The 14,356-nt window shown below is 36.2% G+C and overlaps 1 protein-coding gene across 1 annotated transcript in view; it reads left to right on the top strand.

The window, feature by feature from the left end:
- Positions 1-3,494: 3,494 nt before the first annotated feature.
- LOC104997410 (UDP-glucuronosyltransferase 2C1-like) overlaps positions 3,495-14,356 on the top strand; it is a 35,078-nt gene continuing 24,216 nt past the window's right edge. Inside the window, exons 1-3 of the mRNA XM_010852126.1 lie at positions 3,495-4,316; positions 10,856-11,004; positions 13,014-13,145. Coding sequence (XP_010850428.1) covers positions 3,596-4,316; positions 10,856-11,004; positions 13,014-13,145 — 1,002 coding nt within the window. The 5' untranslated portion in view covers positions 3,495-3,595. The remainder of the gene's footprint in view (positions 4,317-10,855; positions 11,005-13,013; positions 13,146-14,356) is intronic.

Genomic DNA, 14,356 nt, shown 5'->3' with positions numbered 1-14,356 from the left:
AAGCTAAAACAGACAGAACCGCCTTGGAAGTGACAGGCGCAATAGGTTAAAACCCTGTAGTTAGTACCGACTACATAGGAAGGGGCCTATAGATCTTGAGAAATATAAGTCGGAACAAACTATCCGAAAATGAACTGACCCCACACTGCCCACAACAACACCAGAGAAAGTCCTAGGTATATTTTTACTATTTTTATGATCATTCTTTTTTTAAAAATTAAAAAAAATTTTAAGTCCTCTATTACTCCTTTAATTTTCATTTTTATAACCTTCTATTATTTTGCAAAAAAAGACCTATTTTTTAAAGCAAACTTCATATACATACTTTTTTATATAATTTTTGTGACTTTGTTTTTTTTTTTTTTCCTTTCTTTCTTCTTCTTTTCTTTAATATTGTATTTTTGAAAATCCAACCTCTACTCTAGATTTTTAATCTTCATTTTATGGTATTTGTTATCAATTTTGTACCTTTAAGAACCCAATCTTCAGTATCTATTTTTACTTGGGAGAGAGATTACTGGCTTGACTGCTCTCTCCCCCTTTGGACTCCTTTTTCTCCACCAGGTCGCCTCTGTCTCCTCCCTCCCCCTTCTCTTCTCTACCCTACTCTGTGAATCTCTGTGTGTTCCAGACTGTGGAGAACACTTAAGGAACTGATTACTGGCTAGATCTATCTCTCTCCTTTTCATTCCCCTTTTTTATCCTCCTGGCCACCTCTGCCTCCTTCCTCCCTCTTCTCTTCTTTGTATAACTCCGTGAACATCTCTGAGCGGTCCAGACTGTGGAGCACACGTAAGGAAGTGATAACTGGCTAGCTTGCTCTCTCCTCTTTTGATTCCACCTCATCTAATTCAGGTCACCTCTGACTCCCTCCTCCCTCTTCACTTCTCCACGTAACTCTGTGAACCTCTCTGGGTGTCCCTCACTGTGGAGAAACTTTTCATTTTTAACCTAGATGCTTCATCAACGGTGCTGTATAGAAGGAGAAGTCTTGAGACTACTGTAGAAATAAGACTGAAAACCAGAAGCAGGAGGCTTAAGTCCAAATCCTGAGAACACCAGAGAACTCCTGACTCCAGGAAACATTAATCCACAGGAGCTCATCAAATGCCTCTATACCTACACTGAAACCAAGCACCAACCAAGGGCCAATGAGTTCCAGAGCAAGACATACCACACAAATTCTCCAGCAACACAGGAACACAGCCCTGAGCTTTAATATACAGGCTACCCTAAGTTACTCCAAACCCATCGACATCTCATAACTCATTACTGGACACTTCACTGCACTCCAGAGAGAAGAAATCCAGCTCCACCCACCAGAACACCGACACAAGCTTCCCTAACCAAGAAACCTTGACAAGCCTCCCATACAACCTCACCCACAGCGAGGAAACTCCATAATAAAGGAAACTCCACAATAAATAAAACTCCACAAACTGCCAGAATACAGAAAGGCTAGCAGAGTTTTGCAAGAGAACGCACTGGTCATAGCATACACACTCTTCCCACACCACAAGAGGCAATGCTACATACGGAGATCACCAGATGGACAATACCGAAATCAGATTGATTATATTTTTCCTGCAGAAGATGGTGAAGCTCTATACAGTCAACACAAACAAGACTGGAAGCTGATTGTGGCTCAGAACACCAACTCCTTATTGCCAAATTCAGACTTAAATTGAAGAAAGTAGGGAAAACCACTACACCATTCAGGTATGACCTAAAACAAATCCTTTACGATTATACAGTGGAAGTGACAAATAGAGTCACGGGATTAGATCTGATAGACAGAGTGCCTGAAGAACTTTAGATGGAGGTTCATGATATTGTACAGGAGACAGTGATCAAGATCATCCCCAAGAAAAAGAAATGCAAAAAAGCAAAATGGTTTTCTGAGGAGACCTTACAAATAGCTGAGAAAAAAAAGGAATTGACACGCAAAGGAGAAAAATATATCCAACTGAATGCAGAATTCTAAAGAATAGTAAGGAAAAAAAAAAAAAAAAAGCTTTCCTTCCTAAGTGATCAATGCAAAGAAACAGAGGAAAATAATAGAATGGGAAAGACTAGAGACCTCTTCAAGAAACTTAGATATACCAAAGGAATATTTCATGCAAAGATGGGCACAATAAAGGACAGAAATCGTATGGACCTAACAGAAGCAGAAGATATAAAGAAAAAGTGGCAAGAATACACAGAAGAACTATACAAAAAAAAAAAAAAAAGATCTTAGTGACTCAGATAACCTCGATGGTGTGATCACTCACCTAGAACCAGACAACTTGGAGTGTGAAGTTAAATGGGCCTTAGGAAGCATCACTATGAACAAAGCTAGTGGAGGTGATGGAATTCCAGCTGAGCTATTTCAAACTCTAAAAGACAATGCTGTTAATGTGTGACACTCAATATGCCAGCAAATATGGAAAACTTAGCAGTGGTCACCAGACTGGAAAAGGTCAGTTTTCATTCCAGTCCCAAAGAAAGGCAATGCCATAGAATGTACAATCTACCACACAACTGCACTCAGCTCACAAGCTAGCAAAGTATTGCTCAACATTCTCTGAGTGAGGCTTCAATACTACATGAAGTGAGAGCTTCCTGATGTTCAAGATGGATTTAGAAAACACAGAGGAACCAGAGGTCAAATTGCTCACATCTTTTGGATCATATAAAAGGCAGGAGAGTTCCCAAAAAACATCTGCTTTACCGACTACTCCAAAGCCTTTGACTTTGTGGATCACAAGAAACTGTGGAAAACACCAGACCACATTACCAACTTACTGGCCTCCTGAGAAATCTGTATGCAGGTCAAGAAGTAACAGTTACAGCCAGACATGGAACAATAGACGGGCTCCAAATTGGGAAAGGAGTATGTGAAAGTTGTATATTGTCACCCTGCTTATGTGAAATGCCAGGCTGGAAGAAGGACAAGATGAAATCAAGATTTCTCAGAGAAATATCAATAACCTCAGATATGCAGATGACACCACCTTTATGGTCATAAGTGAAGAGGAACTGAAGAGCCTCTTGATCAAAGTGAAGGAGGAGAGTGAAAAAGTTGGCTTAAAACTCAAGATTCAAAAAACAAAGATCATGGCATCCAGTCCCATCACTTCATGGGAAATAGATGGGGAGACAATGGAAACAGAGACAGACTTTATTTTTGAGGGCTCCAAGATCACTGCAGATGGTGACTGCAGTCATGAAATTAAAAGATGCTTACTCCTTGAAAGAAAAGCTATGACCAACCTAGAGAGCATATTAAAAAACAGAGACATTACTTTGCCAACATAGGTCCATCTAGTCAAAGCTATGGATTTTCCAGTAGTCATGTATGGGTGTGAGAGCTGGACTATAATGAAAACTGAACGTTGAAGATTTGATGCCTTTGACTGCGGGGTTGAGTTTATAGAGTTCCCCCCCGCCCCGACCAAAGCAGTTGTTTTTCATTTTAATCCATAATACAAAGTACACAATTCAAAGTTCAGCCCAACCTACTATGAACTGAGGAAAGTTAAGGAGAGATCTTTGGATTGTGAGTTTCATGTACTTGACTTAAGCCCAGATTTAATTTAGGCAAGAAGTAGCCATGAAGACTGTGAAAGTCTTCTGCATCCTTTTCATGCTGCATCTATGTCTTTTTGACTCTGGAATGACGGGAAAAGTTCTTGTATGGCCTGCGGATTTTAGTCATTGGATTAATTTACAAGTTATTCTAGAAGAACTTCACCATCATGGGCATGAGATAACTGTCTTGATACCTTCACCAAGTCTTCTGATTGATCATACCAAGGTTCCCTATAATGTGGAGATCCTCCAACTTTCGGTAACTAAAGAAACTTCCATGGAAGAGATGAATACCATTCTCTATGAAGCTTCTTTTGACATGTCAAAATTCTCATGGTGGGAAATGCAAATAAAACTGGCAAACATAGGCAGAACATTTTTATTAATAACCAAAAGAGTGTGTGACAGTGCTGTCACTAACAAGGAATTACTCAACAGACTACAGGCAGCCAAGTTCGATGTATGTATTGCTGACCCTTTAAGATTTTGTGGGGAATTGGTGGCTGAACTCCTTAATATTCCATTTATATTCACTTTTCGGCTTTTCTATGGTAATGTCATTGAAAGACTGTGTGCTGGGCTTCCTATGCCTTCTTCATATATTCCTTGTATCACATCAAGACTGACAGACAACATGACTTTTATACAGAGGCTGGAGAACTGGTTACTGTATACAGTGAATGATGTGATATATTCATATTATGTATTTCCAGAATGGGATGAATATTACAGCAAGGTCTTAGGTAAGAGAAATGTGTATATAGTAAGTATTCTTATATACTATGAAAAATGTAAATATTTATCTGACTGTATGAAAACTCACAAAAGGTATTTTAGGTGAAGAAGATCCAAGCTTCTGTGGCTATACTGTTTTGAATTTTAAAAATACTAACGCCTTTTTATGGTTTTGTGTTATATGATTAAATACTGATAATATATCCAGGAAGGAATATTCTCTCTACTCATGCATAATATTTTGGAGTGTCTGGAGAACCCAAATCGGACAGTGTGCTTGATTTCTCTAACCTTAGATTAGTTTTCTGTTTTTCACTTCTGCTCTTATGCAGACTACTTTCTTTCTTATTAACTTGCACCTTCTAAGGCTGTATATTTGTGTTCTGTGAAGTAATGGTTACTTGGTGGCTAGGTTTGCAATTGTAAGCATGAAAATAGAAAATAAATAATGTAGTTTGGTTTCATTTTCTATTGTCTTCCAAAGTGTTAAAACAGGAAGATTTTTTTTTCTGAAGGATCATATTTCTAATTTTTTAAAACTCACCTCAGTGTTTTGTTCTTGTTCTATTCAAAATTGCATTAGAGGTCAACTAGTGACTTTTGACCCTGAGCACAAAAATTTTCTCTATTTTATCAAGTCCATTTATCCCTTCTATTTTCCTTTTGAAAAATTTATTTTTTATTATGTTAAGGTGATTATGTGATTATGTTAAGGAAGTTTTGCATAAGGGGTAAATTAACCTTGAGAAAGCAGAATCTTTCTTATATTTTCCTTAGCTAGATTTTTTGAGATCCCCTGGAGAAGGAAAAGGATACCCACTCCAGTATTCTGGCCTGGAGAATTCCATGGACTGTATAGTCCATGGGGTCACAAAGAGTTGGACACGACTGAGCAACTTTCACTTTCATTTTCAGATAGATTTTTTTGAGTTATTATTAGCATGCAACATTGTATTAGTTGCAGTTAGTGACAAAAATGTTAATCAATAGTCAACCTATGAAAGAAATGGAAAATTTTATTTAAGTTAATCTGAGGATTATCAGCCCTGGGATTTCTTTGGAAGGAATGATGCTAAAGCTGAAACTCCAGTACTTTGACCACCTCATGCAAAGAGTTGACTCATTGGAAAAGACTGTGATGCTGGGAGGGATTGGGGGCAGGAGGAGAAGGGGACGACAGAGGATGAGATGGCTCGATGGACGTGAGTCTGAGTGAACTCTGGGAGTTGGTGATGGACAGGGAGGCCTGGCGTGCTGCGATTCATGGGGTCACAAAAAGTCGGACATGACTAAGCGACTGATCTGATCTAATCTGAGGATTATAACCTTGGAGAAAATCTGTCAGGAATCTCTGAGGAATGTTCTGCCCATTAGAAGTTAAAGAATTGTCATATAAGTTTTTGAAAGAAAGGGTTATACATCACAACATTTGATTGCCAGTTTATGTAGTCCTAAAAAATGAGTAGTGGGTCATTGTGACCCCTGAAGAGGTTAAGGAAGGAATGTTACCTCCTAAGAAGTTACCTTGCTAGTGCAAGGAGGAAAATTTTTCTTTTTTGTAAGCAAGCTTTCCTGTGTCTTCTAAGGGGATCTAGTTAATGTATAATGCAGAAGCACATTGCCAACTAAAACAGGGAGGGCCTCAACTGGAAGATAAATTTTTATGCAAAATTTTTCTGTCCTGCTTTAAAATAATTTTGTTTCAACAGAGGTTTACAACAAAATGATTTTTGTTGTACAACAATATTTGTACATATTGTGAAATAATCACCACAATAACTCTAGATAATATCCATCACTACACATAAATACAAATGGTTTTTACTTGAGAACTCTTAATATCTACTTTCTTGAAAGTTAAGTCGCTCAGTCATGTCCGACTGTTTGCAACCCTGTGGACTGTAGCCCACCAGGCTTCTCCGTACATGGGATTCTCCAGGCAAGAATACTGGACTGGGTTGCCATTTCCTTCTCCAGGGGATCTTCCCAACCCAGGGATCGAACCCAGGTCTCCCACATTGCAGGCAGATGCTTTAACCTCTGAGCCACCAGGGAAGCCTATTTTCTTAGTACCTTTCAAATATAATACAGTATTAGTGACTAGAGTCACCAGGCTGTAAATTACACGCCCTAATTCCTTACTTTAGAACTTGAACTTTCTACCATTTGACCACCTTCACCTACCTATTGTGACCATGACCCAACCCTAGCATCTGGCAATCACCAATCTTCTCAGTGTCTACTGTTTGTTTCAGTTTTTGTTTTGTTTTCTCTTTAGATTCCATATATAAGTGATATATTTGCCTGTCTTACTTCACTTAACATAATATCCTCAAGGTTCATCCATGTTGAGGCAAATGGCAAGTTTTCCTTGTTACTCATGACTTAATAATATTCCACTCCATCTGTCATCATGTTTTCTTTATACATTCACCTATTTATAAACACCTAAGTTGTTTCCATGTTTTTGGCTATTGTAAATAATGTTTCAATGAGCCTGAAAGTGCAGTGATCTGTTTTTTCATTTGTTTGTTTGTTTGCTTGTTTGTTTTGCTTTATTCTTTTTTTATATTATATCCAGAAGTGGACGTTTTGGATCATATGTTAGCTTTATTTTTAAATTTTGAGGAGTCACCATCACATTTTCCATATTGGCTATATCGGTTTACATTTGCATTAACAGTGTAAAGGTGTCTCTTTTCGCTACCTACTCACTAACATTTGTTGCCTCTTATCATTTTGATGATTGCCATCATAACAGGTACGAGATGTTACTTCCTTGTAGCTTTGCTTTGAATTTTCTTGGTGACTAGTAACATTGAGCATCATTTCATATTCTTATTAACTATTTGAATCTTTTCTTCAAAAATTGTTTATCCAGGTCTTCAGCTAATTTTTTAAGGAATTATTTATTTTTGTGTTATTGAATTTTATGAGTTCTCCTTATATTTTAGATGGTAACACCTAGCTGAGAAAAGATAAGCAAAAGGCAAAGGAGAAAATGAAAGATATACCTATCTGAATACAGAGTTCCAAGGAATATAAGTGAGCAATAAGAAACTCCTACTAAGTGATCTATACAAAGAAACAGAGGAAAACAATAGAATGGGAATGGCTAGATATATCTTTAAGAAAATTAGAGATACCAAGGGAATGTTTCATGGAAAGATGGGCACAAAGAAGGATAGAAATGGTATGGACCTAACAGAAGCAGAAGATATTAAGAAGAGGCGGCAAGGATACACAAAAGAACTATACAAAAAAGATCTGCATGACCTAGATAACCTCTACTGTGTGATCACTCACAGAGAGCCAGACATACTGGAATGAAAAGTCAAGTGGGCCTTAGGAAGCATCACTATGAGCAAAGCTAGTGGAGGTGATGGAATTCCAGTTGAGCTAGTTCAAACTCTAAAAGATGATGCTGTGAAAGTGCTGCACTCAATATGCCAGAAAATTTGGAAAACTCAGCAGTGGCCACAGCCTGGGAAAGGTCAGTTTTCATTCAAAACCTAAAGAAAGGCAATGCCAAAGAATGTTCAAACTACTGCTCATTTGCATATAGTCAAAGTTATGGTTTTTCCAATAGTTATGTATGGACGCAAGAGTTGGACCATAAAGGAGGCTGAGTGCTGAAGAATTGATGCTTTTGAATTGTGGTGTTGGAGAGGACTCTTGAGAGTCCCTTAGATGGCAAAGAGATTCAACCGGTTAATCCTAAAGGAAATCAATCCTGAATATTTATTGAAAGGATTTATGCTGAAACTGAAGCTCCAATACTTTGGCCACCTAATGTGAAAAACCGACTCATTAGAAAAGACCCTGATGCTGGGAAAGATTGAAGGCAGGAGGAAACGGGAACCACAGAAGATGAGATGGTTGGATGGCATTACCAACCAAATATAGTGGACATGAGTTTGAGTCAGTTCTGGGAGATGGTGAACGACTGGGAAACCTGGCATGCTGCAGTTGATGGTGTCACCAAGGGTCATACATGAGTGAGTGACTGAACAACAATAAAAACACATACACAGACTTATGGTTTGCAAATATTTTTTTTCTATATTCATAGGCTGCCTTCTTGTTTTGTTGATCATTTTTTTTTCTGTGCAGTGTGCAGTAACTTCTAGTTGTAAGTAGTTTCCACTTGTTCATTTTTAATTTTGTTACTTATACTTTAGGTGTCATATTTAAATTCACTTCCATGATGAGTGTCAAGAATTATTTCCCATTGTTTTCTTTGGGGAATTTTGTGGGTTTAGGTCTTATATTTAAGCCTTATCCATTTTAATATAATTTTGTAGTGGAGTAAGTTCACTGAATATTTTTGGCTCCCTTGTGAAATACTAGTTGACTGTATATGCATCAGTTTATCTTTGGGCCTTTGCTTCTGTTCTAATGGACCTGGTGACTGTTTTTAAACCTATGTACTGTTTTGATTACTATAGCTTTATAATATTCTTTAAAATTAGAGTGTGTGATGCCTACAGCTTTGTTTTTCTTTCTCAGGAATGATTTGTCCATTTGGAACTTTTTCATTTTCATATGAATTTTTATTATTTTCCCTGTTACTAATTTTAACAGATGTATCTCTAATACCCTATCATTACTAAAAATTGTGCTTATTCCTAAAAAGTTAAAAAAATTATAGCTATGATCTCTTATTTATATAGCCACTTCCTTTTTTGAGTATCTATTCAATATTTCCTCTGAGAAATTATTCAACAACTCACAAACAACATGAGTGCTTCTAATGAACTCTGCTGCCTGGCAATATGTAATATGTTAAAAAAAGTCATATGACCTAATCAAGGTCGACATGTTGCACTGAAACTTCTGGGCATTTTGTGACAAAAACAGGTGCTTATATCTCTAGACATGGCCACATAAAATGTGGGCGGAAACCATCACACATCCATGTTGAGAGTTCAAGCTACAAAAGGCAACACTAAGAAAAAAATAACTTAAAATCTCATCTAGATTACATTTTCTGATCATGGATTAAGCCTTGATTGATCTACAACTTGGTTGAACTTGTCTGTTTACTTCTGGTCCCAGCAATCTGACACTCAGTTTAGGAACATCTTTTTGAGTGATTCCTTATTGATAGGGTATTACTCTGTCCCTGATTCTTCCATAGTTATTAGCAACTTAGAGTATTTTTTTTTTGGTGGACTATATCAATAATCTGAGAAGAAGAGTAAAAACTTGATAAATAGAAGAACCACATTTCTTTTACTCTAAGTGCTCTAAGATATAGATATAATTTAGCTATTCAGAATTTAAAATCTTCATTATGTTATGTATTGCAAGTATGTTTTTCAAACTTTAAAAATACAACACATAATTTATAAAATTATTCATTAAAACATGTCATCCATATGTTCAAATAATTGATGAGAAATAAAAACAAGAAAGACAGCATTCATTACAAAAAATTGAGAAGCTCTTTATAAACCTTTCAGAGGATAAAGGAATTTTAGAATAAAAGTCCTAGGTTAGACAAAACAATGGTCAAAAAATATCCTATAGAGAAATAAAATCGTAATTTGGGAGATGATATTTTCTACTAGACAGAAATATTCCCAGTTAACAATTAACTTCAATATATTTTAGCTCAAAAGTAAATTAAAAAAATAAATGACAAAGTAAAACCTATGTACATTTTCCTAAAGATATGTGCTGAGTATGAAACTGGATGTTGTTGTTACCAGAATAAAACCTCTCATTTACTGAGATTTGCCTTGATCTCTTATGCAGATGCATCTCCCTAGGGGTTGAAATCCCTTATATTTTCTAATCAAAACTTTAGCACACTTAGAACATCGAGGAGAATATTCAAAAAGTCATGTGGTGAGAAACCAGATAGCTATGGTTTCCTCCTATCAGTGACATGGAGCACATATTTCAAAAAGACACCAAAACTCTGGGTAAGCTTTGTTATAAAATAAACTATTGCACCACCAGATTATTATGCAGTGCAATATCTTCACCAATGAGGATACAACCTTGTAGAATAAGAACTTTCATTAACTATAGCAAAGGGGACAATCACTTTAAGAATTGTATTAAAAGTACTCAGGATGTAATTAGTTGTGATAGCATACTTGAAAACAGTAGAAAAAAGATGGGTAAAGCACAAGTTGTTTTTCAATATAATCAGAGGCTTTTGGAGCAATGATGATGAGATGAATTGGAATTCCAGAAAAGAAGGTGTGACTCTATCTCAGAAGGCTGAGGATTGCTGCCTGTTTCTTGTACTTGGTAGAAGCACATGAATGGGTTCAGGCTTAGCTCAAGAGGAAAGATTCCATTGACAGAGAGAAAGCAACAGGCTTTTGGTTTTGTTCCATACTTAAATCTATGCTTACTTTTTCATATTCTGACTATTGTGTACTCTTCAGGGGAAAAGGCCAATTGGTTTAAGTTGGGTTGCATAGGCTCAGTATTGATCTTTAAGAATTTACTTAGAAAATTAGGTGGAAAAAATAACTCCCATTTAACATATCAGATTCCTTTCCCTCTGTTATCCTTCATTTTTATTCAGGAAAACCTACCACACTATGTGAGATTATGGGGAAAGCTGACATGTGGTTGTTTCGAAGTTACTGGGATTTTGAATTTCCTCAACCTTACTTACCTAATACTGAATTTGTTGGAGGACTGCACTGCAAGCCTGCAAAGCCCCTACCTAAGGTAATTAAATGTGTTTATTATTGTCCTACATTAATGAAGTGTGAAGTATTAGTCACTCAGTCGTATCCAACTCTGCGACCCCATGGACTGTAACCCAACAGGCTCTTCTGTCCATGAAATTTTCCAGGTAAGAATACTGGAGTGGAATAGACATTCCCTTCTCCAGGGGATCTTCCTGACCCAGCTATGAGTATTTATCTCTTAAAATGATTTCTGGTTTATTGTTAACAATATTTGATCCCCAAACAGAGAAAACAGACATAGAATTTAATGGTCATTATTTTCTTAGACTATACACTACAGTAAGAAGGTGAGTAGCCTTTATTTTGGATTATGTATTACTATCTGATTGAAGTAGTCCTCGATATTTTCTTTTCTTGTTCAAAATCCATTCATTACACATGAAAATGTATTATATATAAATTTTAAAATATTTCCTAGTATCTTACAAATTCTATGCTATTTTTTTTTTTTTCTAAGTCGCTTAAGTCATCTTCAACTCTATGCGACCCCATAGACAGCAGCCCACCAGCTCCTCTGTCCCTGGGAGTCTCCAGGCAAGAATACTGGAGTTGATTGCCATTTCCTTTTCTAATACTATGCTATAACTGAACGTAAAGATAACATTAAATCTTAAGTCAAATCATCTGTAAACATAGTGTAATGGTTAATTTTATCTGTTAACCTGCCTGGGTAGGTACCCAGCTGTTTAGACAAACATTTTTTAGATGTTACTGAGAAGTTCTTTTTAGATGAAATCAACTTTTAAGTATGTGGACCTAAATAAACAAATTACTCTTCATTATGTGGGTAAGCCTCATCCAATTAGTTGCAGATGTGACTAGAAAAAAAAAGACTGAATTCTGCCCGTAGGCTGCCTTCAGACTTAAACTATAGCAGTGGCTCTTCTCTGAGTCTCCATCCTAATGTGCTGTTCTGCAGATTAAACTTGCCAGCTTCCATAACCATGTAAGAAATCCCTTAATATAAATTTCTTCCCTGTGTTTCCATTTCAAGCCTCACACATTCTTTTATCTTATTTAATTGGCTTAGTTTTGCTAGTATTTCAACACAGGATGAAAAGATTTATTTTTATTTTATGTATGATTGAATATACTGTTTTTATTTTTAATTCAAAATTATATATTTCTAATATATTCCTATCATCCTCAGAGTATGTTTTATAGGTATTTCGGCATTACTTGTCAGATGTTACATGGCTACCTCATTCCTAATTGTGTATGTGGAAACTTATATTAAAAAAATATATATATATAATCAAAATAAAAGAAAATAGAAATTTAGAAAACAGAGAAAAATAAATGTACCAAAACTGTATCATTGTACTGACAGTGATTCATCAGAAAAATGAAAGATAATCTTATTAGCATCTAAGGCTAAATATAAAGTACAGCACCGGAACTATTTAACTTAAAGGTAGAAATTTGCTCTGCCAGCTACTGCTGTGTAGACTTGGACAAATTACTTAACCTTACTGAGATAGATTTCCCATCTGTAAATGTATACATATCTCATAAAATCACCATATATCTAAGTTAAGTGATACATGTAAAGAGCTCAGCAAATGGCAAAAGATAACAGGCAGTCAATAATTTGTAAACACAAACACACATGCACAAAGACACACACATACCTCAAATATGCTTTACTAAATGAGCCTTTAGTAACAATAGTTTTAAATTCACCTAATAAGGATGAGATGGCTGGATGGCATCACCGACTCGATGGACATGAGTTTGGGTGAACTCCGGGAGTTGGTGATGAACAGGGAGGCCTGGTGTGCTGCAATTCATGCAGTTGCAAAGAACTGGACATGACTGAGCAACTGAACTGAACTGAATAAGGATTTCAGGTCATCTATTATACACTGAAATGGTTAACATAATAAAAGTACATATTTGTTCTAATAATTCAGACACATTGAAAAAAGAGTGTGACATCTATTATAACTGTAAACTTTTATATTTCAAAGACTGTTTTCTTCACAGGAGTTTGAAGAGTTTGTTCAAAGCTCTGGAAAAGATGGAGTCGTGGTGTTTACTCTGGGGTCAATGATCAAAAACCTCTCAGAAGAAAAGTCTAATATGATCGCATCAGCACTTGCCCAGATTCCACAGAAGGTCAGATAATATTTATTTCAGGGATAGTTATTTTAAAATCCATGATCACCGTAAAGTATACCTTTAAAATGCAGGAAAGGCTATTGATATTGTTAGTCTCAACTTAAGTGAGTGTTAAAGAAAAAGTACAAATGATAAAAGGGGGTATTTGATTGCTATCTTGCTTTAAACCTGGAATTATTAACAGAAAATTCTATTGCAGTATTTTCTTTAAATAATGAACTAAAATTAATCATATGCTACTGTTAAAGCATCGTCAGCTTTGAGCCTAGGTTTTATTTTTTTTTAAATCATTCATGTAATTTAACACATTTTGCTGTTCTTATAGAAATCTTTTAAATCTGAAGCATATAAACAAGTTACAAATAACATGACAGAGAATAAAGGAAAATATATTCAAAATAATAGGTTTGATTCACAGCATGTCTTGGGACTACATTTTCTTATAATTAACTATTGTAAACATTGTATTAATTAAACTTGGAAATAAGAGCATATATTCTAAAATTAAACCTAAATAATGTTTCTTCTTTCATCAAGAGGCTTTTGAGTTCCTCTTCACTTTCTGCCATAAGGGTGGTGTCATCTGCATATCTGAGGTTATTGAGATTTCTCCCCGCAATCTTGATCCCAGCTTGTGCTTCTTCCAGCCCAGCATTTCTCATGATGTACTCTACATAGAAGTTAAATAAACAGGGTGACAATATACAGCCTTGACGTACTTCTTTTCCTATTTGGAAACAGTCTGTTGTTCCATGTCCAGTTCTAACTGTTGCTTCCTGACCTGCACAGTTGGCTTCAAGCTCAACATTCAGAAAATGAAGATCATGGCATCTGGTCCCATCACTTCATGGAAAATAGATGGGGAAACAGTGGAAACAGTGTCAGACTTTATTTTTCTGGGCTCCAAAATCACTGCAGATGGTGACTGCAGCCATGCAATTAAAAGATGTTTACTCCTTGGAAGGAAAGTTATGACCAACCTAGACAGCATATTGAAAAGCAGAGACATTATTTTGCCAACAAAGGTCCATCTAGTCAAGGCTATGGTTTTTCCAGTGGTCATGTTTGTATGTGAGACTTGGACTGTGAAGAAAGCTGAGTGCCAAAGAATTGATGCTTTTGAACTGTGGTGTTGGAGAAGACTCTTGAGAGTCCCTTGGACTGCAAGGAGATCCAACCAGTCCATTCTGAAGGAGATCAGCCTTGGG

The sequence above is a fragment of the Bison bison genome, unplaced genomic scaffold, assembly GCF_000754665.1.
Source record: "Bison bison bison isolate TAMUID 2011002044 unplaced genomic scaffold, Bison_UMD1.0 scf7180017864308, whole genome shotgun sequence".
In the NCBI taxonomy this organism is placed as follows: Eukaryota; Metazoa; Chordata; class Mammalia; order Artiodactyla; family Bovidae; genus Bison; species Bison bison.
Note: the sequence above shows the minus strand (reverse complement) of the source record. Positions and strands in the feature narration are given on the sequence as shown.